The sequence below is a fragment of the Caretta caretta genome, chromosome 3, assembly GCF_965140235.1.
Source record: "Caretta caretta isolate rCarCar2 chromosome 3, rCarCar1.hap1, whole genome shotgun sequence".
NCBI lineage: Eukaryota > Metazoa > Chordata > Testudines > Cheloniidae > Caretta > Caretta caretta.
Window position 1 is genome coordinate 55,563,207 of NC_134208.1, and position 26,081 is coordinate 55,589,287.

Consider the following 26,081-nt stretch of genomic DNA (forward strand, 5'->3'; position numbering starts at 1 on the left):
ACAGAGGCAAATAAAGCATTGAGTACATTAGCTTTTTCCACATCCTCTGTCACTAGGTTGCCTCCCTCATTCAGTAAGGGGCCCACACTTTCCTTGACTTTCTTCTTTTTGCTAACATACCTGAAGAAACCCTTCTTGTTACTCTTAACATCTCTTGCTAGCTGCAACTCCAGGTGTGATTTGGCCTTCCTGATTTCACTCCTGCATGCCTGAGCAATATTTTTATACTCTTCCCTGGTCATTTGTCCAATCTTCCACTTCTTGTAAGCTTTTTTTTGTGTTGAAGATCAGCAAGGATTTCACTGTTAAGCCAAGTTGGTCGCCTGCCATATTTACTATTCTTTCTACGCACCGGGATGGTTTGTCCCTGTAACCTCAATAAGGATTCTTTAAAATACAACCAGCTCTCCTGGACTCCTTTCCCCTCATGTTATTCTCCCAGGGGATCCTGCCCATCAGTTCCCTGAGGGAGTCAAAGTCTGCTTTTCTGAAGTCCAGGGTCCGTATTCTGCTGCTCTCCTTTCTTCCTTGTGTCAGGATCCTGAACTCGGCCATCTCATCAGGGTCACTGCCTCCCAGGTTCCCAACCACTTTTGCTTCCCCTACTAATTCTTCCCGGTTTGTGAGCAGCAGGGTCAAGAAGAGCTCTGCCCCTAGTTGGTTCCTCCAGCACTTTCACCAGGAAATTTTCCCCTACACTTTCCAAAATCTTCCGGGATTGTCTGTGCACCGCTGTATTGCTCTCCCAGCAGATATCAGGGTGATTGAAGTCTCCCATGAGAACCAGGGCCTGCAATCTAGTAACTTCCATTAGTTGCCGGAAGAAAGCCTCGTCCACCTCATCCCCCTGGTCCGGTGGTCTATAGCAGACTCCCACCACGACTTCACCCTTGTTGCTCACTCTTCTAAACTTAATCCAGAGACTCTCAGGTTCTTAGGCGTTGGGATGCGCTATTATCCCCATTTTTTACAGATGGGGAAACTGAGTACAGATTGACTCAGGACCAGATTTATAAAGGTATTTAGGGGCCTTACAAATGCAGATGATTTTAGCAGGGGTGAGGTGCCCACATGAAAATCTCACTGGCTGCTTCTTTAGGCACCTAAACACCTTTATAAACTAGTTCCTAAGGAACTTGCCCAAGGGCACACAGAAGTCAGTGGCAATCCAGGGAATAGAGCTTAGATCTCCCAACACCTAGGTTAGCACCCTAACCTCTGGACTATCCTTTCTCTCCTGTTTTATTATCATGTTTCTATTTCTCTTCTGGTGGCCAAAATAACACCTGCACATTGCCAGGAATATTAATCAAAGACCCTTACCTATGCTCAAGATACTGGGCTAAAACCCCATATCTGGCTGAGCCCTGATGAATACAATCATGATGGCTCCCACATCCATCCTAGTACCAAATGGGGACTCTAACTTGTACCTAACTGCAGTGGGCTCAAAGGCTCATCCCAGTAGCTGAAGTTCCCAGGAGTGCAAGAGCACTCCAGCAACACCCCATCCCCAGCCACACCTCAGCACTGTAGGGGGAAGAGGAGGTGCTCTGTCAGCCCTATATCACCCAAGTGTGCTGTGCTGAAGGACTCTTCCACCAGTGCACAGCATACACGCTGAGGGTGAGGCTGTGGGCCCACCGAGTTCAGATTGTGCTGGGGGGGTTATTTTATTAAAATTTACCATGATTTTTTTCAGCAGTTATAACTCTGTTAACTCTTACTACTTTTCTAAAGCAATAAAATACAACTATCTAACACCCTTCACCTGTAATATAAGCAATGTTAGGAAAAGTACTGTTCAACCTTGATATGTCTTATAAGAGTTATTAACTGCAGGCAGAGCAGAATTCAGACCAGCACCTAGCAGAACAGCCTCCCTTGGAAAAGTATAGCCATTCAAATGGCCAAGGTAAACAAAGCATAATTAAGGCTTACACTACTTCTCCTTCTGGAATTAAACCATAGATAAGAGCAGTAAGCAGGATAGCATTAGCCTTAATCATGCACACTATGTTTTGAGCATTTATATGCCTTACTTTTTTACATACACAACTGCTTTTCTAGAATCCATCCATTCCTATGGTTAAACCATTCTCTTTCTAACACGGCTTGATTTCTCATGTGAAATATATTGTGACATATATGCTTTTAACTGGTTCCTAACAACTGTGTCCAGTATATACCAAAATGGGGCTGTGACTTGTTTCCTGTGTTTCATTTGAGCCTATCAAATGTGAGTAGATAACTCAGTAATTCTGAGAATATTCATTTAACTATAATTTATTTCATGTTTATCAATTTATTAAACTTAGAAGTGAAATATTATACATCCAAAAAGCTTACACTGAGTACATAAGCATAAACAGAACTATTCAATTAACACTATACATCTGCCCCAAAAGTCCATGAATAGTGTTTTATTTTCAAATCACAACCCCTGCTCCCTGAAAGAACTAACAGCAGCTTTACCCCTTAACAGACTGGAGGGCAAAGTGCAGGAACAAAACAACTGTTCTTCTTTCTGTTTTTCTCTTGGGTTTTAAGTGTAGGAATCCCTACAACTCCCATGATGCTGGTACATATTGAAACAGCTTGAGAAAGCCAAAGCATCCAGGCCTGGATTTGAGGAGTTGCATTACTGGATTTTGAATGTATCACAATTTTAAGACAAATCTGCAGTTAGCCACTATTTTAAAGCAACCTCTGATATCCTGCACGGATTTGCTTCTGTCCTTTTGATAATTTTAAAGCTACTGCTAAGTCTGTCTGCTGCAGTCACCTAGAATACTAGAAATCAAAATAACAGTATCAACAATAAGTGAAACTGTTTTCATGGTGTGCAAGTCTGTATCTATGGCAACATTTTTTAGCCCATTTAGATTTTTTCAAGAAGCTCTAGATCTTCCTCTTCATGGTATTTGTTGTCTGTTGTATAGCAATAAATACACTTCTGATAGTGTCCATGTATAACAATTTGAGGTTTTTTTTTTGCTTGTCCTTCAAAGCGCTTAACCAGTAAGTGTAACTCAAAGACATTTCACTGAGGTCTCTTTATGTAACATTCCTTGTGAGCAACGAGGAGTCCAGTGGCACCTTAAAGACCAACAGATTTATTTGGGCATAAGCTTTTGTGGGTAGTGGTTTTTTTCCCAAGAAAGCTTATGCCCAAATAAACCTGTTAGTCTTTAAGGTGCCACCGGACTCCTTATTGTTTTTGTGGATACAGACTAACATGGCTACCCCCTGATACTTGATTCCTTGTGAGAAACTTCATATTTTTTTGAAGGGATACTGTCAATTTGAAGTTTAGTTCATATTATATTATATCATTCATCATCTGCAGATCTGGGTATTTTAGAAAGGACAATATGTATCATTATTCTATATACTTGTGGGAGGTGAAGCACAGACAGATAAAATAACTTACCCAGGGTCACACAGCATTTTAGTGCCCAAATTGGGAATACAAACAAGCCATTTGTCTCCTAGTCTAGTTCCCTATCCACAGAACCTCTCCCTAAAAATTGTTTCCAATACTACACCTACCCATGAGTCCTCCTTTCATAATTTGTTGACTTACAGTAAAGTATTCCTGTACTTTAAATGTTTTTCTTCCTCCTGTTGCTGTGTCGAAGACCCAAAAAATGTCAAGGGAATTGGATGATATGCTAAAAACAGCAAAACTGATTGTACTAAAATATATGGTAAACTCTCAAAGCAAACGAACTGCACAAATAGAGGGACTTCGATTCTTCTGATCTCACCCAGTAATATTAATCTGAGATGTTATGTGTAAGAATCAGAAGTATGAAACACATGTACCCAAAGGAAGGGAGAAAGCAGTAATTCTTGAAAAGACCTGGGGTGATAATGGAAGGTGAATTAGAGACAAGGTTTCAGTGTGATATGGCAGTAAAAACAGTCGGTGCTCTTTTGGGCTGCATACATAGAGGTTTTACACAGTGGAGCAGAGTACTTGTGAAGTCACACTAAGGTAGGATCTCCTCCTCCCATTAGATATGTGAGTGGAGGAGACTTGCACACAGATGCGGTCCCTTCCCAGCTCCCACCCTTATCCCCAGCAGTGGTAGTTAGATGCCTTTGCAGGAACATTTTTTCTTCTACAAGATCTCATGGAGGGCTCTCTGCTTGTCTGGGAAGCTGCACAAGGCAGTGGGGCAGTGAGGAATGAAATGGGGATGCACATGGAGACTGGCCTGTATAACTTTTCTCACAGATACTCAGTGGGAGTTTCTTAGAGCAACTGTGCTCATGCGGAGCCTTGGTATGGAGCCGTACTTCCAGAGAATGGTACAGAGACAGCCAGGGGCACAGCCTCTCCATATAGATGGCTCTTCGCTGACACTGATCCACCAGGATCAGTGGAGTTTAAGGAAGGTTCCCCTGGCCTATTTCAATTTCACCTTCCTGCTCCCAAGAGGACCGTTTTGGAGAAGCTCTGCATGGGAGCCTTGTTGAGTTTTCCACATGCTGCACCTCATACATAGGTTTTACTGGGGCAGAGGGGTGATGAGAATGTTTCACCTGATCCTCAAAAAGCAAATAGCTGCTAGTTCAGACCATATGCCAAAGATCTAAAGCTGAACTAGTCTGGAGAGACTCCTGCCTACTTTGCATACTAAGCAAATGAAGATCTGTGTCTTCATTACAGAAGTTCTTTGTCTTTATGCTCAGCCTCATGTTAGCTACAAGCACTTGAGGGGGGGAAAGCATGATAAGTGAAAGCAAGTTCTTTCGCCTTTAACTTTTTTTTCCCTTGTCTGTGTCCATCACTGACTAGTTACATTGCGGTCTGCTTTGTCTCATTTTCCAACATGTCATACATGATTGTCATAATGCGATGATATATCTCAAAGTGTTATGTGGTATTTCATTTTCTCCAGAATATATTCACATTTTTAGGGGCCAGCAAATCTGCTTTTAATTTGCCAAAACCTTGAATTTCTTTCATTAAAGGTTGAGTCTTTAAGAGTGGGTCATTTGTGATTCAGGACCAGAAGACTTGTAAGGCAGTTCTGAAATGTATCTGCCAATGCTGGTTACTGAGTTCAGTTGATTAACTGGGTTGAGTGTCATAAGCATAAATATAAAATAAAATCAATTCATGCTGAGTAATTATATCATCCAAAGATAATATGCTACATCTAGGGAGAAAACCCATCATATAACTGGCCAACCAAATGTAAAATAAAATAGTCAAGGATCCTGACACAAAATACAGTATGTAGTTAGCATCTAAGACTAGCCGGGTTAATTACAGAAAGGAGAGAGAGAGAGAGAGAGAGAGAGAGAAGCAGCAAAACATCAGCCTCACCATGCAGAAGTTGCTGCAATCCTAGTTCTAAAATAATTAGTAACAAGAATTTACCATAAAGCTGTCCTCGTGTTAACACCTTAAAGGGCTGAAAACAATTTATCTCCAGGAAACTGTGTGCCTAGCATAGATTGAGAAGGCGATATTAATGACCGTCAGAGTCAGGAAATAACAGTGTACTTACAGCTACGCACAGCTAGAATCAATGAGAAGAGGCCATCAAAAACAAATGAGTAATTTATTAAGCAATGATAGATTCAGGGAAATAACTACTGAACAGGCAGTGCTTATTTTGACGTGGTGTAAAGCTAATTTAGTAATTTTGTAAACTTAGCATCTTTGTGCATCCTTTGAGTGATTTATAAAACAACCCTTCAGGAAATGTGCTTGCTTTTCCCCTGCCTGGACTTCACTGGAAATGTACATTTTCACAACGCTCTTTAAAAATCTTTCCTGGGGAAGACAATATATTGAAATTAAACTGCTAGTGAAGCATCTCCTATATTTATTACATTACCATTGATATTATTTATTTATTGAGTGCCGCTGGATTGCTTGGTTCTGTACAAACATAGAGGAAGAAATGGTTCCTTCCTCAAGGAGATTGCAGTCTAAATCAGGCACATATCAGACACAAATCAAAGCTCCAAACTTAAGCAGTGAAGATTTAATTTTGTTTAAATACCTTCTCTCTTTGGTAGGTTATCATTGAAAGGCCGAGTACAGGGGACATATATTCCATTCACATAGTGATCTCATACACTTCATTAGGAAATTAAACTTTCCTGTTAAGAATTTATCTCTTTCCTATGAATATGCAAATAGCCAGTGCTCTACCATGAGTCCAAAAGAAGATAAATAGCCCAAAGAAAGATAAGTATTATCAATAGAAGAATGTCCTCTTGCTCAACATAAAAAATACATGGATCCCAAAAATAAAATAATTTAAAGAAAAATGTCCGGAAAGGAGTTGTGTAAATTGCCCCTTTGTCTCCCTTCCTTTTGATGATGCTCACATGTCTGTTCCTCAGAAATAGGCATGGCTTTCTCCAGTATGATTGTGTAGTCATGCTTCCTTTCCTCCCTCTCTTTCAAATAGCAGACTTGTAGAAGGGCTGCATGGCCTTCACCTTGCCAGTAAGCATGGTCAAGTGGGAGCTCCACAACCTTTCCTATTCTCCATAGCAAGCGTCCTTAGGAGTGAGGCGAGGAGCCCACCTGGAGAAAGTTGTCTTGTTTTGGGGACCCAGAAGTCTCTCCAGTGGATCTTGCTACAATTTAATCAGAATCAGGGCTTAGCAGAGAGACTACTGGGCCACATCTCAATACCTAGGGGTTTCTGTGGAGAGAATGTAGTTAGTATATACTTAGGAATGTAAGCTCTCTGGAGTATGAACCTGCCTTCATAGCCATCTGTAACACACCTACCTATAGTATCAGTGCTATACAAATAACTATAATGGCCCAGCTCTTCCCCAATGACTGTGCGGGGAAGGAGTGAGTTCCCTCACACTGTACCCCTATTCTTGGCTTTACTTTGCTGGGGCTCAGCAACAAGAAAGATCCAAGGATAGGGGTAATTGGAGCAAGGTTGAGAAAGAAAAGAGCTGGAGCAAGAGAAGTGCTGCTGTCCTCCCAGATTTCCATAGAAATCTAATTATGAATCCTTCCTGTGTGATGAGATGTTGTTTAGGGCTTGAACAAGGCTCCACCATCCCTGTCTGTCCTGGGCCACTCTTTGTGTCTTCTTAAGTCCCATAAGTTCTCTCTTGGTGTCATGTTTGATGGAGGGATTCTTTCAGTCAGCACTCTTTGCGTGGTCCTCCAGCTGCCCATTGGCATGCCTGCCACGGCAGACACTCTGGCTTCATTCTTAATACATGCAACCGACTATTTCCATCCTCTTTTGTGGCTATTTTTAGGGATAAGGAGTTGCTGAACCCTGAATAATCTCAGCATTTGTTATAAACTCATTCAATTTAGTATTTACTATTTTCCTGAGGCATTTGCTTTCAAAGGCACTTAGACATCTGTCTGTACCTTTGGTGGCTTTTCAGCTTTCACACCCATATGCTGAGGTGGAAATAAAATTGGAGTTGGAGATTTGCAGCTTGGTCTTTAAATTGTAGATTTTCAATGAACAAATCTTGTTTAAGATGGTGAACGCAACTGCTGCCTCACCAGTTTATGACATTATTTCCTGAATAGACATCCCTGTTGGCTTGTGCATTACTACCAAGGTATGTGAATTGACTCACCTCTTGTATTTCTTTGCCTTCTGAAGTAATGCTTGGGTTGGGAGTTGCCAGGGTTCTTATAACTGATTATTGAGCCTTTTTTGGTGATGCTGGACAGTCTGTCAGTCCAAGAGGACCAGTGCTCTCTGTTTGATTCTCTGTGCTCATACATGCATGAGTGTAGAATCTTCTTCCCCTTTGAAGTGTTGAGATTTCAACAATATCATTGGGATAGGAAGACTAATGCAAAAAGGGGGGTTACATTTTCCCCTAGCACACTTAAGCTTGAGCTTAGTCCAATTTCTTGTAGTGGGTGTTCCACAGTCTATGGTCCTGTGTTAAGAATTTCCTGCCTCCAGCTTTTGAAAATTCATTCTGGATGTGAAATTACCACATTGCCTCCACCCATATAATTCTCTTGGATAGAGGAAGAAGGGACTATCAGCCCAGCCACCATCTCTTGAGAGCCTTGAAGATCACTACCAGGGCCACTAAGTAGGCTCAGAATTTCATAAGGAGCCAATATAATCCATGAGGCTCTGTTGTGAGGTGTCTTTCCTGCCCGGCAGCCATCCCATCATCTGTTGCATGAATTGTAGCTTCAGTGTGAGCCCTACCATGAGCCCCAGATAGAGAAAGGTGCAATAATGTAGCTATTGCTTTGTACCTTGTGTGCTACAGATATTGGATGGATTACAATTTGTTTCTTTGCAATACAAGACTCTACTATTTCTCTGCATTAATTTTTTTCTGAAATCTGGCAATATTGTTTGCTCTATATTTCTCAGCTACTGTGAAAGGATGTTATCCCTGGAAGAAAGCATACTAGAAGAAAGGGGGAACTATCTAATTCAAAGAATTGATAATGAAATACAGAGCATTGCAAGTTTATGTTGCTTGTTCAGCTTGAGACCACGATGATGTAGAGTCAACTACTGTCTAATGGGGAGCTCCTCAGTAATGTATGTGAAATAAGTTTGTGATTTCAGCCCTGTTGCTAGTTAATACCATGGGTGTATTTCTGAGTTAAAATAATAGAGGAGAGACGGGAGTACAGTCCTGTCCCCTGTCCACAGCTAAAAGCAGAAGTAGAGTTTCCCATCTTCTCCTTCGCCCGGTTAAGCAACACTCACACACCTCCTGCACTGGTGTAGCAAGAGCTCCCCCTTCCCGTATCAACCTACATTAACCACTGGCTGCCCCCATCACAAAAACACCCTGACAGTTACTGCTGTGGTGTCACCTGCAGAGAAGTACTAGACTTTTACTGCCAGAGCTGGTCACGCCAAGTCAGAAACTTGCACCCAACTGTGTGCGTCGTCCATGTTCTGTGATTAGAGGGAGGACTCTGCTACCCAGTTTTATCAGTTGGTACTGTCAGAATCATTCAATTCAATATTTTAAAGGAGAAAATAACTTAAAAAGTGTGAATATGTAGGTATGAAAGAAAGAATGACAGTCATTCTTTCTTTCATACCTATATAATTGCACTTTTTAAGTTATTCCTATATGTTCAATCCAGGCTTAGGACACCCACCATGGGGTAATGGTAGCTTCCTTATAGCCACCTCATGTTTTACCAAAATATTGTGGATTCTCTACAGAAATGTATGTTCTGAATTAAAAACATATACAAGTTCTTAAAAAAAATAAGCGTGAAGGACACTGAGAGTTCCCAATGTGAAAAGGCAGGTGTTGACAGTGCTAATTGATATACTTGCCCCGTTCACAGGATTTAGCTGTGTTATGTACTTTTTAAAATTTTGCTTTCTTCAAGAGACCCTGCTTCACATTGCTTCCATGCTGCCCATTCTTTATAGGCCTGATCCTGCAAAAGACAAAGCATCTTCTTCAAGGAGCTGAGCTCTCTCATTTGAAGGAAGCTAAGGGTGCTCAACACCTTGTCGCACCAGTCCCTTTGAGAGAACATAGAGCTTTATTCTTACTACATTATTTATTCTCATTCTTACACTAGCCTCCTTTATGGTGCTGTGGCACTTTGAGGCTCTTGTACACTTCTGGAGTGATGGAAAATGAAAAACTAAGGCCCCTAGAATCTAATTAATGATTCATCCTGCAGTGGGGATTATGACGTGTTATGCTTCAAATATACGTATGCAAAAACATGAACTATGTATTCTCTATCAAGTTTTGGGCGGGGTAGACATGGTAGTCCCCACTCACACATACAAATGTTTATTGGAGTATTTTAATAATATTGTATTGAACAATTTAATCAATACAGTATTGTAATCTTATACCATGGTGGATAGCCAGGCAATAAAATTGCATTGCTAATGCTTCAACATAGTTTAATCAATATTAGAAAGAGATGGAATTGTTACAGTGGGTGCTGAGACAAGTACCCTAGACAGGAAGAGGGTATGTTTTGATAGGGTGGGGTTATAATCAGCACAGTCAGACTAAGTGGAAGGCAACTCTAGGCTTTGTTGTTGAACTTCTCTTTTCTACACATCTTTTTGAATGCCGTGGAAGCTCCCTAAAATTGCTGCAATTGCTACGTTAGTGACTAAGATCAAATCTGACAATAGAACAAATAAATGACCCCATTTAATATGAAAGAGAGGAGATTCCTCTGTGATGATAGCACTTTTTCAGAGAGAAAAATAATTTTATTTGAGACACAAAAGATACACCCAGATTAGCGTTCTCTCAGATTGCATTGCTGAGCAGCAAACGGCAATATTCCCTTCCCACTCAACCTTGATTTCTCTTAGTCTCTTTCTCCTCCAGAAGGGAAATCAGGTTTGAGTGGATGCAGACATCACTCCGTCAGGAAATGAGAGTCTCACACATCAGGTTATCTCCGTTCCATCAATATCCATTCTGTAACTCACTTATATTATGTTTTTTGTTCAAGGAAACTGCTTCAATTGTTTCGATTTGTCAGGGCCCAGACACTTCCATCACCTTCTCTTAGAACTTCCTAGCGAACTCCTGCTGAGCTACTCTTTAAAACTGCACTCTTTTTTCCCTAGTTGCAGTGATTGCTGACTCATCGCCCTTGTGCTTAGCTCAGCTACCCCCTCTCTATCAATACTGCCCCCACAATGAATTTTTAAACAAAGAAGCTTAGGAAGACTAAGAATTCTAGAAACAGTCTTTAGTATTGGTTATTCATGACTCTAATTTGTTGTTTTCTATTGTATCTCACTTTCCTCTCATATAATTTGTATCTGTGAGCATGATAATATGTTCAAATATTTCCACCTGTGAATATTTGGAGAGAGCACTGGAGCCTGATGTTTCTTTATGAAATTAGCTTAAATTAATGTACAGCACATGTCCAATATGCTACCGTCAAAAAGCTGTAGCTTCATTATTCAATTACGAAGCTTCACTTTTACATTTCTTCCAGCCTCTCAAGTGCACTATATTTCATTCATGCCTGCATCCTGCACAGTCCATGCTCAACATTTCTAAAACAAAACTAATTTGGAATTTTCTAAGCCTAACAAAAGCATTGGAAAAAGTCCTTTAAGTGCAAACCTGCCTTGCAAAGCAACTGTGTAAATGGCATTGTGGAATTCCATGTTTCATGCATCACAGATTTCCTGCTAAATTTGCTCAGATGACAAGTGAAAATAATTGTTTCTAACTGCCAGGCCCTAGTAAACTCACCCTGACAGTCAGTCTAAATTCTTTTCTTTCTCATGAGTCATAACCAGGAACAAAGATTCTGCAGGCCAAATTATGCTTTCAAATTAAGCCTGTGCAGCCCCAGTGTCTTCAGATTATGCCTTCAGTCAGTTACACCTGTGCAATAACATCGGCCTTCAGTCATGTGGAAGAAGGTAAGAATTCTGCTTGACTTGCAGAGCCCGGATTGATTTTGCATGGCTGGCAGTTCAAAAACTAATCTTTTTTGACGTCAAAAATGAGCTGGAAATCTTTCAGACCCGATAAACATAGAAACCCACAAAGCCCTTTTTGCAGAGTCACTTTCTGGTTTGGAGCCACACAGAGTAAAAAATTTAAAATGACTTCTCATGCTTGGATAATTCACACATGGTGATCTGATTTTTATGAAACCTCCCTGCAGTGTTCACCTTTGTACTCAGATCAAGCATGAGTCATTTGACCCCTAAAAGGTAATTTTTTTCTGAACAAAGTTAGCAAGAAACTAAAAATAAAGGTGTTAATAATATGCATCATCTGTGGGTTAGTGATAGAGTCACTATCACAACGCAACATACATCTTTGGGTGTGTACGTAGGCAGAAAGATATTTAAAAACTAGCATTCACATTCATGTTTACACTTTCAAGCTGTGGAGGTTGTTGTTTTTCTCAGTTCTCCCTAAAGGCATGCTCCTCTGTGCTGCATACATTTTGAAACGTACCACACTCATGTAAGGGCAGAATTAAAATCCTGTGTACATTGGTTTGTCCTGACAGGGTTGACATTTCCCATGCTTAAAGATTAGCGTAAAAAAATAATATCAGAAGCAACAGAACAAAGTTCACTATGTGTCCTACTGAGGCCATATTTGTTTAACAGTCACGTTATTCATATAATAGGCAGAAATTGTTTATGTAACCTGGGTGGCCTTGCCATGCATACTTCAGAAATCTTGGAAGCAGTTGGGCCAAGGAGAGGCCACGTGCCATCATTCATGCACCTCCCAGCATCTATTCTATGGCTATAGGGCCTGATTCAAAGCCCATTGAAGCCAACGGGAGTCTTCCTATTGACTTTAAGCATCAGAGGAGTAGCCGTGTTAGTCTGGATCTGTGAAAGCAGCGAAGAGTCCTGTGGCACCTTATAGACCAACAGACGTATTGGAGCATAAGCTTTTGTGGGTGAATACCCACTTCGTCGGATGCATGTAGTGAAAATGCATGTAGTATACCTGCCTCTGGAAATTTCCACTACATGCATCCGACAAAGTGGATATTCACCCACGAAATACATCTGTTAGTCTATAAGGTGCCACAGGACTCTTTGCCACTATTGATTTTAGTGGGTTATGGGTCAGGCCCACAAACAGGTGCAGGATTCTCCTCCCTCACTTCCTGTCTGACTGTCCAGGAAATACATAGGTTCAAAAAAGTAGGAAGGGAGGAGGGTTACTGTGGAGAATTACAGTTACTAGTCTATACTCTACCTTTCTTCACCTTTCTCTTCCATTATATCACTTGCATAAATCCTCCATAATTGGATATAAGCCAGCAATAGCAATCCATACCAGGAGAAGAGCTGAAGAGTGTATAAACAAAGGGGGTCTGTAAGACAACTTTTCTTAGCCTGGCTTCTAATTTACTGTGGACTTGGCATCAAGAGATCAGTACTGGGTAATGCACTACAGATGGAATGATGAGATGGAATATGATGCTGCCATGCTAGGGAGGCTGTCATCGACCAAGGGGAATGGGATTTAAAGTACACCCTGACCTGAATCCCTGCCTGCAAATAGTGGCTCTGAATATGGTGAATAATCTAGTTGGATGCTCTGTGATGAGATAGGACCAAAGCAGAAATGCTTTCCAAATGCAATAAAAAACCTGTCTGACTTCTGGAAAGACCTGGTCCTATACAAGTAATAACCAAGCAACCATCTTGCATTCAATTTGTGGGAAAAAGATGTCCATTATGTTTTATAAGGGTCTGGAGAAGAAAACTGGCAGAGAGAGGGATTAGTCTGGATTAATACCAGCAAGGCCAAAGTACCACCATGCACTACCAAATCGTAGCTTCATCATTCATGTGGGTAACAGGGGCAACTGTAATCCAAAGAGCACTTTTAGGGTTAATCTACACTTGCGAGTGGACGCAGTTACTTGCCTGTGTACTGCAGAGCATGTACCCACATCCACACTACCCTTTTTTAGTATGCGACATTATCACTACCATTCCAGGGGTGGTATTCCAGAGTCCTGTGCAGACGACATTCTGGTAACTGCCTTGCTTCATGTTGCTGGTACTGGCTTGGATGCAAATAGCATTAAGTTGCTGGGCTCTGCAGGGGGGGAAGTGCAAGAAGGTCTTACTGAATTCCTTTCTCCATGGATGTGAGTAATGGTCATGCATGCTTCATTCACAGGGAAGTGATATGCATAAATAGCTTCCAAGTGAAATTTGCAGGATTATGAGCACTAGTTGAATCTCATCAGTGAAAGTATTATAAGTGCTCCAAGATGTATGCTATAAGATTTAGAGCTTGATTGGAAGTTCAAATGGACAAAAAAAGCTTCCACTTTAAAGCATAAACTTTCTTCCTGTAAAAATGTATAGGACTGCAAGGATTTTGCAGCAAGGTTTTCTGAATTCAAACTGCCAGATGAAAGGAATGAACAAATCTGGGACAGAAGATCAGGAGTGATAGATAAAATAAGAGAAGCAAGAGCCCGGAAATTAGAAAACCAGAATAATTTAGCAGACCACACTGAATTCTGCAACTGTGCTGATATCATCCTAGTAACCCAAAAATTTGACTACTCCTATGGTAATTACCTGTTGGTAATACCTCCGTACCAGAATCAATAGATGACACTGAAAATGTTTGTCTCCCAGCTGGAATTGTGATACTCTCTGTGAGATGCCCTTTGTGAAAAGTGGAAGTAGGCAACCTGAAGGCTGACAGCACCAAACCAGCCTAAAGGAAGCAGAGAAAGAATTAGGGCATTCAAAGTCACAGTGAGAAATTTGATCCTTCTGTAAGAGAGTATGAAGCAGAGACCTACCAAGTTGTTTGGAGTAAGAAAATATTCAAAGTAAAGCCCCTTATCCCTCTGAAGGAAAGGAACAGGTTCTCCTACTCCCATTTCCATTAGGAAGGCACCTCCCTGTCTCAGTACTAATGACCCAGGCTAGCATGGGGAATATATGGGGCCGAAGCATGTACTGGATGGTGTAGCTGTTCCCTGCTATCCCTAGGGCCCAGCAGTCTATGGTAATGAACCACTTGAGGAAAAATTGAGATCCCCAAAACAGAAATTGGGGTTGGTTTGGGGCTCTGAGCATCCATTCAAAACTGCCATTTGCTAGACAAGGAAGCAGAAGGTGTTAAAGGTGTGCCTGCAATTGAACATACATGCTACTGACGTCTTTTCAGCTCTGTAGGCTGCTGGAATCAGCCATTACATTCCCTCTGCTTGCGGGCTGTTTCCGAGAGCATTGGGCCACAGTAACAACGGCCTTGCCTTTGCATCCTTCTTACCTAATGAAATGTCCTTCCTGCTCATTAAATATGTACCTGTGTGAGGAAATGCAGGATCTTTCCCTGAACTTCCTAGTATGCATGTCTCTACAACATCAACACCAATGCTGTCAAATGAGATGCAGTGGTCTACATGAATATTGTCATATACTTCACTAAAATTAAGCCTTTTTACACTTCACCCTGAAAAGTGAACTGCTTGAATTTTGCTAAAATCTAAGTTGATCTGTAAAATACCCAGAAAGAACAATTTTATAGCTGTTGTTTTAAAACTTAATTAGCATTGTACTTTAGCAGAATTTTCACACCATCACTATTTCCACCCGCTCCCCCCCCCCAACGTCTTTAGAAATATGAGCTGATTTCCTTGCTTGAGTCACATCAAAAGTACTGTAAACCAACAAATGGAAAGAAAATAAGGTTTAAAATGCAATGGTTCTTTCAAACTTCTTTATGGCGCCATTATTGGTCTTCATCCTAGAAAAGAATCCAAAAAGTCTGCAGCTTATAGTTCTCTGCAGCTTATTGTTCTCAGAACCTTGAGATATAATCATCTCGTTTTTTTAAATACAGCCTCCCTTACATTTCCAATACATTTTTCTTCCTTTGAAATCTTATAAAGTCATTTTTGCATTTAAAAAAAAAAAGCATTTCCTGGGAGGAAAACCTTACATGACTGACACTCAGCCTCTGAAAGATTGTCAAAAAACACCATGGCATGTTACTCCAGAGTTTTAGTGATGCCTGGCCATGTTTTAGTAGGTTTTTTTTACAGTAGTGTCTAGAGATCCTAACTGCGATTGGGCACTAACTACTATTACTACTATTACTACCTAACTACTATTATGCACATATAGTAAGAGATGATATTTGCCCTGATGAATTTATAGTTTAAACAGGAAAGGAAAAGATAGTGTTGTTATTCCCATTTTAGAGATGAGGAACTGCGAGACTTTCCAAGGTCACTCAGGACACCTGGAATTGAACATATATCTCCTGAGTCCCACTCCAATGTCAAACACAAGGCAATATTTCCTCTCTTTGTAGTTTGTTGTACAAAAGTCAAGGCTTCTTAGGAGTACAAGTCCTACTCATTTCATTTATCTCCTGAGACCTTATCCTGTGGGGCCGATCTAAATGAGGACTGAGTTAATTTTGTAATCATAAAGGAGTTGCTATCTCTTATGTGAGTTTCTTTGGATACAGGTGTCATTTCTACTTCCATACATTTTTCAGTGCTTCTTGCCTTTGAAGACAATTAAGTGGATTTTAGGACCATCCTTTTTGTTATTAATACTATAAATTCTATTCTTTTTTTTACTCTCCAATAGCTTTGGCTCTTAGACCACTTCTCAGCATCCAGGCACCTTTCTTGTTTGTTGTAGATGAAAGAAACAGGTTGACTGGAAGAAGAAGAATCAAGAACCTTTGGTTCTTCCTCTTTATAGTTGTATGGGAGTTCTGTTCACATTACTATTCAAAAACCACTGTTGAATTAAAAATTTAAGATGCCTCAACCCCTGAGTGAAATGAGGAGGATTGTGAAATTACTGCCTGGTTGGATCTAATCTTTTTGGCATGCTCATAAAAATGGATAACTCTCCCAGATAGCTTTCAAAATCATTACATACCAAAATAAAAGCCCTAGAATCGATTGATTTGGATTTCCACCATTTGTCCTTTATATATCCAAGCTGTGCTGCAGTGCTCTAAATATGGTTGTGTCTCCCACAAGCAGAAAAGAGCAGAATAATTTGATACTTAATACAGGCTCCTGCATTCAAAGATAAATTGTTCATTAAAAAGAGAAGATGCTGGTTACTCAGATATTCAAGCTAGCTAAACACTGAAAGATCAATTAAGGCTACTAGAGTCATAGATTCTTCCATGGGAAGGAAAACTTCCTGCTCCATTCCTTTGGGATTAGAGTAGGACCACCTTTGGAGGTCTTGATGCGGGTATCATACTATTTGCCTTTTGGGGGCTGGAAATGAATTTTTCCCTCACTGCCAGATTGACCTTCTCAGCAGCTCAGGAACCTGGTGGGTAGATTTATATTTTAAATTCATTTTGTTGCAACTTGGCATGTGCCCGGTAGAGGTAATCATTGGCATGTGCCTGGTAGAGGGACTCATTCAGCAGGGTTTCTGGTTCCCTGATAGACCAGAACTGAAAATGGATTAGAGATTAAATGGATCAAAGAAGGTAGAGAATGGGGTTGTGGCTCTTAATTTCTAGTACAGTGAAGAGACAACTCCTTTTCCCAAACCCCTTAACCCCTAGATGAGGGAAAGGCAATGGGATCCCAGCAACAATGCAGGGACCAAGTTCACAGAGTTGGGGGTGAGGAGAATGTCAGCCCTCCAGCAGGTGGAACAGATTACAAAGCAAGGATGACCTGCACTGGATGAGTTATTTCCAGATGTGTTACTTAAAGTTGCAACCTACTTAAACTACATTCCTGGTGCCTTGTCTGTCTTCCGATATTGTCTGGGCAATATTACCAGGATCCACAGGAAAAAGTTTCACTGGGAATCCTTGCTACACACCTTCAGTAAAGGGGTAGCATACACTGTCTTTAGGGGACAGTTCCCTGGTGCTTGCTGATATGCAGGTGCTTAGGCCCATTTTCAAGACCCTGAGTACACCCAGAAACAGCCTTTGAGATTTCAGAGTGACTGGTAATGATACTGCCCCAGACTCTTGCGCTCAAGAAGTGCTGGAGGCAGCATTATGGCTGCTTCCTGCACATGGGCATTGGGGTTGGAGAAGGGACTTTGCATTCACTCATCTCCATCTCCCAACCAACCTATGCTGGAGCAGCCATCGTTTGTTCAAAGTGCTTCTAAGACATTATTGGCCCATGTTGCCATCTCTTAAAAAAAGAATGTTATGTAGTTATGCTGGTGGGAAGTGGGATTGTTCCTTTTTGTGTTTAGGTCTGCTGGTTCACTTTTTGTTCTAAGGATTCCAGGCATACGTTTCTGGGTATCGCTGCTTGGTGTTCCATTGATGACAGCCACTGGTGGGAATGAAAATTTGCCACTGTTTAGTAGAGTCCTACTGAACTTACGTTTCTAGGATATATCCCAACATTGCTTTTTGAGGGGGAATATAATAGATTTTATAATCAGGATTCTCCAGTAGCTGTTAGGGGATATTATGCAGATGGAGATAATGTCTCTTGGATGATATGTGACACCAAGGTTTTTACCTCTGGGGTTCATTAGAGATCCCATGTACTACTCAAAAGAGTTAGAGATATTAACCCCTATGTTCTGCTCAAACTCCAGTGTGTGTAATTTCTAGAGTTTGTAGCAAAACTTTTTTCACCTGTTTTCAGGTTTTGGGGCCAACATGATAGTTAACATTTTAATCATGAGTTCTTGCTCAAAAAGAGCCACGTTCATGTTTGTCAGAAAATTATTAGCATCTATCTTTCTTTCAATACAGATACAAATTTGGGCCAAATCCTGCAGTTCATACACAGTCAAAACTTCCATAGCGATTATTAGTTACTTTGACTAAATATAAAGAATAGGCTTTGTCCCCATATGCATTATGTATGTGCCATATAATTTGTTACATGAAGAGTAATAAGCTTTGATTTTTGTGGTGGTTTTTGTTTTGGTTTTTTGGGGGGTAGGTAATACTCTGTGTTACCTGTGCAGTTTTTCTCTGAAAGTTTCCAGCTTTGACAAAAAATAGCTTTGGGGAGCAAATCTGTACTCCATAGAACATGTCTCAGTTTTTACAAAAAGACTGACAGGAAGGCAAATTAAAGTTTTATGGTATGAATTTATAATATGTGAGCCAGCTGCTACAGGAACACAGTCATTTATATATTTTCTGTCATTTTGTTTACGGTGCATTTCTCTATATATTCTTTATTTTAAATAAGATTTTATATTATGGTAATACTTCCTTCCAGGCAGTTTACCACTGTCAGGGGGAAGAAATCCTACACAACACTTTCTAAAAGGTCTGATGCCCTTCAATTGGTATTTTTTAAAGGAACACTGAAATTAAATGCTTTGGCTAAGATTTTTTATCTAAGAGAAAGAGGAAAGGCTAATTTGGCATCTCAGAACAAATGACATTGCAGATGATGTACCATTAACAATAGCTGCTGGAAGGATAGTCATAACCCAGATACTGTAGTTGTTGGCTTGTAACTATGGAATAAGAGAGTTTGGATGTAAGTGACCTGAAAAAAAAAATCGAGGCCCCTGCTAAACGAGTGACATCAGGGTTTTAGTTTAATGATATCGATCTCTGGAGCTTGCAGTCATGTTGTATAGTAATGTGATCAGATGAATACATATTCAGGACAGTTTAAGACTTTTCTGTTGCAATACTGTCTCCAGTTCACTTAGTGGACAAAATACAGGAGTATATTTTATAGAAATTAGAATTAGAATGTCAGGATTTTTGAAAACATCCTATGTGCTTTAACACGTAAACAGTCTAAAGCACAGACATCCAGGATTTAACATGCATATTACTTTAGTTCATCATAATCTTAACACCTCAAGTATGCTTATATGGGCATGATGTAATACTTGGTCTGCCTGCAAATCCATCTGTTTATCTGGCCAAGCTTTTTACTGTAATATTACCACCCAGTGTAATAATACTGTCATTGTGGCTTTACTGGGATGGGATTTTATGAGCTCACATAGTTTTGGAGCAGCTAAATTTAAGAATTAATGGTAATAAATTAATATTCTGATCACTGGCTACCCCTTGTAATCATAGGTGCTGGAACTAGGTGTGTTGGGAGTGCTGCTGCACCCCCTGTCTTGAAGTGGTTTCCATCACACAGGGTTTACAGTTTGGTTCGATGGCTCTCAGCCCCCCCACTGTACAAGTTGTTCCAGCACATTTGCTTTTAATTGTTTCTCAAGAGATATGGAATGGTCACATGGCTTTCATGATATGCCTTTATCCTGTCATTTATTTTGAAGTAGCAGAATAAAATAGAGTGCTTTTTCAGCATGCAGTAATTTTATATGGACCAGATTTACAGTATCTTTTTATTGCCTGATGATATTTTCAGGTGTATATCATGGGCCTAATTCTGCACTCACTGAAGTCAGTGGGAATTTTGCCATTGGCTCTATGGAAGTAACTTCAATGCTAATTGTTTTAAAGAAGCACTGAGAGCGATTGTGTACCAATTCAGCAATGTGATTCAGTTTGATTTTAGGTTAGAGGCAGTCCTACAATGTAACCTCAAAAGCCAACCTCTCTTTCACTGTCTAGGTTTTTCGGTCCACACACATCACTATGACAGCTGAAGGCTTCCATGTTTCTCAAAAGAAATTTTCTCAATGCAGCATGGCAAACTTATTTTAAAAGAAAGTATATCCTTGCATGCATAATTTTAAAGCTTGATTCTTATCTCATTTACCTACCTGTAAAACAAGAATATCTCCACTGAAGTCAGTAGAGTTACACTCGCGGAAAACCAGTGTGAGATCAGAATTGGTCCTAGGGAATATTCAGAAAAGGTAAAGCTGCAAGACTGGACTTATTAATATTAAAGTAATTCCTCTAAGGTCTCTTAAATCTCACAGATATTTTCAGGTATTTTTTTAAAACTTCTCGGTGGTTAGTATATTTTGATAATCCTTTGGTTTTTCATTGCTTTGCATAACTTGATTTTTAAAAAGTAATGGATAATTATATAAACATTTTCTAAAACATAAAATAGGCTGTATTGCTGAGTTGATACAACAAAGTACTTGAGTACCTGCATAATATTAATTCTTGCAGAGCCTTCATGCTTAAGTATTGTTGAACTGGTGCCTTAGCTAGAAACTCTGGGAGAGGAACTTGTCTTATTATTAGAAGTATGCTAGATAGATTAATAATAACACTAATATTACAAAATTCTAAATCCATCTCAAGCTAAGTTCTTGTGTTGCTGACATCTGTTGTTTTGGCAGGGTGTTTTGATTTCAATCTGATTAAACCATATTTTAAAAAGTAATAAAGATCTATACGGTTTATATTCTACAGTATTGGTGTGGTTTTGGTGCAGGGGCATTATACATACTGCATTTAGTAGTCTGAATTCCACTGTCTCTAGAATTCCATACTGAAATAAAGCAGTGAAATGAAGGATTATAATTTACTTCCAAGGGAGAATCAAATTTACTTATATGAGCCAAAATGTCAAATTTAATTAAAGGCTACAATGACAGAGCAGAGCATGCGCTGGATGAGTTCAGAGTACTTTTCAGATAACAAATGACTGACATGCATAAAAACAATAACCAAAATAACTGCTAAGGTTACGTTACTTAAACCTGACTAAAAAATGTCAGGCCATATATGCCAAAAGATTCCCATGATATTACATTCTGTAAGATTTAAATGAAAAATCAAATAAAGCAAGAAGCTTTAATCTACCCCCTGGAGTTCAGATTTATAGTCAAGATTTGTCTGCATGAGGGGAAAGAACATAAAAATGGCAATTAGGTTTGTTTGTTTGTATTTGCACATTCACTCTGTTCAGTGTAGTGAAATTGCAATGTTCAGTAACCATGTAACCTATTCACTGGAGTGGCTTTGCAATGTTCTGTGGCCAAAGTAAAGATGTAAGAAAACTTGCTCCATTCTATATTTAAATATTTGTCATCAAAACTGTCTGTGTTAGTGTATTTCAGAACAGGGTTCAACCTGTTCTGCATAATCCAAGTCTCTGTGTCAAATGTGCTATAAAGATGGAGGTGTGATGTTCGGGGTAAAGGTCAAGTTGATAGAATATGACAACCCTCTGAAGGAGAAATGATTGTCCCTAAGTATTCAGCATGAGCTTTTCTTTGCTCCCTGCAGGGCATCTGCACCACGACCACCGCATTTTTACACTTCTTCTTCTTAGCTTCGTTCTGTTGGGTTTTGACAGAAGCGTGGCAGTCGTACATGGCTGTTACTGGAAAAATTAGGACACGACTCATAAGGAAACGCTTTTTGTGCCTTGGATGGGGTAAGCCCATAAAAATCATATAGCCAGAATCATTAGAATTGAATGTTATGCATTTACACAATTGGGGGTGTTGGTATTTATTTCAATAATCCTGACAGATGGTCAATAGCATAGTTACTAAACAGAAAACCAGTACAAGGAGATTTCCCTTTTTATTGGAAGCACCAATATAATGTCATGCTCTTGATTTGGCTCAAGATACAGTTGATGAATATTCCAATGTTATGGTAATTTATGATGCTGTAACATATATGCTTTAGTGTCATTTTAGTAGCTTTTCTGCAAAATAGTGTAAGACAGACAAAAGCCTCTCACTGAAAATCCACTGAATCTCTGTGTTATTTGTTCACTTTAAGCTATTTCAAATAGACTGGTAACTTAGCAACACAAAAGTGATGCATACTGGGCTAAAAATCTAGTTCTTCCCTTGTGCTTGGGGAAGAAACAAACGCTGCAACAGAGCTGTGCTTTGTTAAATGATTCATTCCATATCAAATTGATCATTTTAGATGAAAGTACTTCTCTCTCATCATTTCATGCCCAATAGAACAGTGGTATTTAGCTGAGCCTTAATGACAATTGCTGTTTTTTTCCAGGTTTACCAGCATTAGTAGTGGCAATATCAATAGGCTTTACCAAGACGAAAGGATATGGAACATCTCACTAGTAAGTCAGTCTGCAGTGATAAATCATGTTTTTGATTAACAAGGCTGCCATGCCCATTAGAGATTATACAACACAGTATAAGGGCCTATTTTGTGTCCCTTCATGTGCAGGACACTGCTGGAAGCCAAATGCCCCACACAAAGAGTGAAAAGAAAATCAGAGTCCAGTGTTAAACTCAATCCTGTGAAACGCTGAGTACACTCAACTCCGAGTGAGCGCTGAGGACACCAGCATATCTCAGGAGGCGCTCAGTCCTTTGCAGGATCAAGGCCATTGTTAGTAGCACTGTACTTGTCCTGCTGAGATTATTCACATGGGACTGGTTACTTCAGCTGCATATTTGTTTCCTGCTTCCTGCTTAGATGCTTGGTACTTTTTAAATGGGAGATTACTTAAATATTGATGGAAATAACCGATCGCTAATAAGGAGTAACCTTAAATGCAATGATATATAGGTGCTTGTATGCCTGACAGCTCCTCTCCAAACAACCACATGAACAAAACCAGCTTTCCAAATACTTGTGGAACTAAAAAACACGAAAGGACATGCATATGGACCAAGGGAATCAGGACCTGGATTTCAAAACATGTTTACAAAAGCATGTTCCTGTTGTTGACCAATCTGGCATCAGATCTGATGTGGGGTACAGTCCTCCACTCTTCAGGTCTTTGGAAGCTGCCACAATTGGCCTTGTCTGCAGACAAGGGAGGGAGGTGATTTCCACTCAACACAGGGCATCAGGAGCTGAGGAGCTGTCCCACTCTAGAACTCAACAATGATAGGTAGTGCCTCCTCAGCTTTAGACCTGTGTAGCTAAAGCAATCCAGTAGGAATTCTGTCCTATCCCTCCTAGATTATGGTTGCTAAAATAACCTTGTGGGTTCTTTAGCTACCCTGTGTTAAGGAATCTAGTAGCACTGTTTGCCACTCCACAGTTACAAAGGTGCTGGCAGCAGGAACAAGACTTGTTGCCAGCTACTCCTAGATTGTAGGGTGCCATTTCCAGAAGACCTTTTCCAAACTGAAAGAGCAGTGAATGGAAACAGGGAAATTGGTCCTGGTCCCCACATGAAGATATCTACTGGTAAGAGGGAGGTCCTAGAACCAGTCAAGGGGAAAACTGATTTGGAGGGGGGATTAAGAAACACTCTGAGAGGGGAGCTGGGGAAATAGCATCAGACCAGATCCATGAAACAATTGTGTGCCTGGGCTGATGGGAGTGGCGTGGTTAGAACTTGAATTCACCTTGATTTCAGGTGAACTTAGATTTCTTCCTGAATTTTTCACACAGCCCTAGTTATCAGCAACTTGTGTTATTTCTACTGCACATATGAAAAATATTTAATGCAAAACTCCATTATTCCAATGATGTTATTGTTGATATTTTAAAAGCAAGGTGTTTCCAAATTATGGTTAGCCTAGCACCTTGATCCACTTGCATATGTACAGCATGTTGAATTAATGTGCAGTTCACATAACTTTATGCATTAATTTTAACCCTTAAACAGCCACAGTTAAGATTGTAAAGGGGTTTCCATTATGGAAGAGTTGTTCAGCACAGGGAGCAGGCCATGCTTGGAAGGTGTGCCAGATTAGCTGAGAGGTTCCTGGGACAGAGGAACAGTGAGCAATGGAGCACTTAATTTTTAGGAACCTTGCCAGCCAGTGGAATCCACAGCCCCAAGTTAGATGCATAGGCTCCTTCTACAATGCAGAGGGAGAGATAAGACTGGGATCCACAAAAGCCAGCATATAGAGCAGGGAGCCACCTACATTTTCTAATAGGAAATGGTGAGGAGAGGAGTGGGTCCTAAGCTCCCCCTCTCAAAGGCACCTATCTCCACTGGGATTCTCAGCTATGAACTCTCTCCTGGAGTAAGGTACTTAACCAATTTCTTGTAAAAATAATAATAATAAATTATGCCAGAAAAAATTGTGGTATTTAATTATTCATACACAGTGTAACAGTGTCAACAGGACACATTGGGGGAGACCTGCCCCAGAATATCCATCACCCAGCAGTTAGGGTCCTCTCCTAGGAGGGGGGAAACCCAAGTTAAATCCCTCTCCCCATCAGGCAGCATGGGGAATTGAACTTTGGTCTTCCATATCCCATGTGAGTGCTCTAACCACTGGTCTAAAAGTTGGGGTGGGGGGTACTACCACTTTCTCCTTCAGCTGTTTTATATGGCTTTATGTGGGCAGAGAGCATGCTTCCCAGACTGGGCCCCACAAGCGAGACAGATAGGGGAACAACTAGTTTGAGGATTTGTGATTTAGGAGCATAGACCAAAGTGGCTGCACACATGCTCACTGCCAGAAATGTAGGTGCCATCAGGACTTTAACAGTGGAAATTTTGGTGCCTACAGGTTAAGCAGCGACAGGGCACTTAAATGTTGGACTTAGGCTGCTAAAGTGGCAGTTAGACACTTAAATCCTCTTGTCGATCTAGCCCTAGTAGTCAGTCTGAAAGAGGGAGGAAAATAAAAAAATCAATGAAACTTAAGAGGTCCTAAGTGCCATAGTCACTCTTAAAACTAGGGCTTAGACTCTTCAGTCAGTTAAGAGATTTTGAAAATTTTACCCTAAGGCTTAGGGTCTTGTCCAAAGCCCACTGAAGTCAATGGAAACATTCCCAGAAAAGTCCGCTTTTGGATCACACCCTTACAGTGGCCACGTTACAGGTAAAATTGTGATTCCTTGCACAAAATCAAAGTAAATGGGGGAGAGGGGCCCTGCAGGAGGTTGACACTAGGGAGTTCTATTGGAATTCATGTGTACGCTGGTCAGAAAATCCAGGGGGAAAATTCAAAACTTTTAATGAAAACTTTGTATCCAACTTTCAATTATTCTATAAACCAGTAGAAAACCAGCAAAAAAATATACAAACCTATTTTCAATTAAATTAAAAAATAGACCCAGGTCCATTAAAAAGTTACCATACAAAGGTATCTGAGATATTTTGTCATTGCTTTTTTGGTAGAGGGTAACTGCTGGCAAATATTGACATTTTAGATCAGTGTATCATATTAGCATCCAACACACTAATAGAGTTGGGTCCATGTGGCAAAGTTCAGCTCTGTTTTTGGTTACTGTGGGAAACAATTACATTTATTTATTATTTTTTTTTTGGCCTTTAAAATTTCAGCCATAACAGAACCGTAACATTAAGTTGTGTTTGTGTTTATTTGGTTTTCAAAAGAAAGGAAAAAACATAGGGGTAGAGGATAAGGACATCTTTATGTAAGTTAATTTGCATGTGAGATTCAAATAAATGCAGTTCCTTGCATCTCCTTATATGTATGTGCGATCACACACTCCAACAAACATGCATTTCTGTGAATGTGTAATCACTGAGAAAAAAAGCACAGCTGCATTTACTTCAGTAAGTGAAGCTCCTGATAGTGTTTATATATCTAAGCTTAGCACTGTAGTGTGTTAAATGTTTAGGACTCACTTCTGCAAGCCCTCTGAATCTGGAAACCTGCATGGAAGCACCATACAGAAAGGCCTTGTGGTATTGGACTTCTAGTAGGGCATAACACACAAGAGATGTACAATTTTCATACATATAGTATTAGTTTTTTAATATTTTTAATATTTCAGAGACACCAATTGGTCCTTAGTCCTTACATGATGTATAATATCATTTTTAAAGTGCA

General features: G+C 40.1%; 1 protein-coding gene across 8 annotated transcripts in view; it reads left to right on the plus strand.

Annotated features, from left to right (window-relative positions):
* The window catches only part of ADGRB3 (adhesion G protein-coupled receptor B3), a 625,089-nt gene that overhangs the window by 548,982 nt on the left and 50,026 nt on the right, over positions 1–26,081 (plus strand). For all 8 annotated transcript variants that reach the window (XM_048846018.2, XM_048846015.2, XM_048846019.2 and 5 more), the window contains 2 exons: positions 21,601–21,751; positions 22,348–22,417. In XM_048846018.2, coding sequence (XP_048701975.1) covers positions 21,601–21,751; positions 22,348–22,417 — 221 coding nt within the window. The remainder of the gene's footprint in view (positions 1–21,600; positions 21,752–22,347; positions 22,418–26,081) is intronic.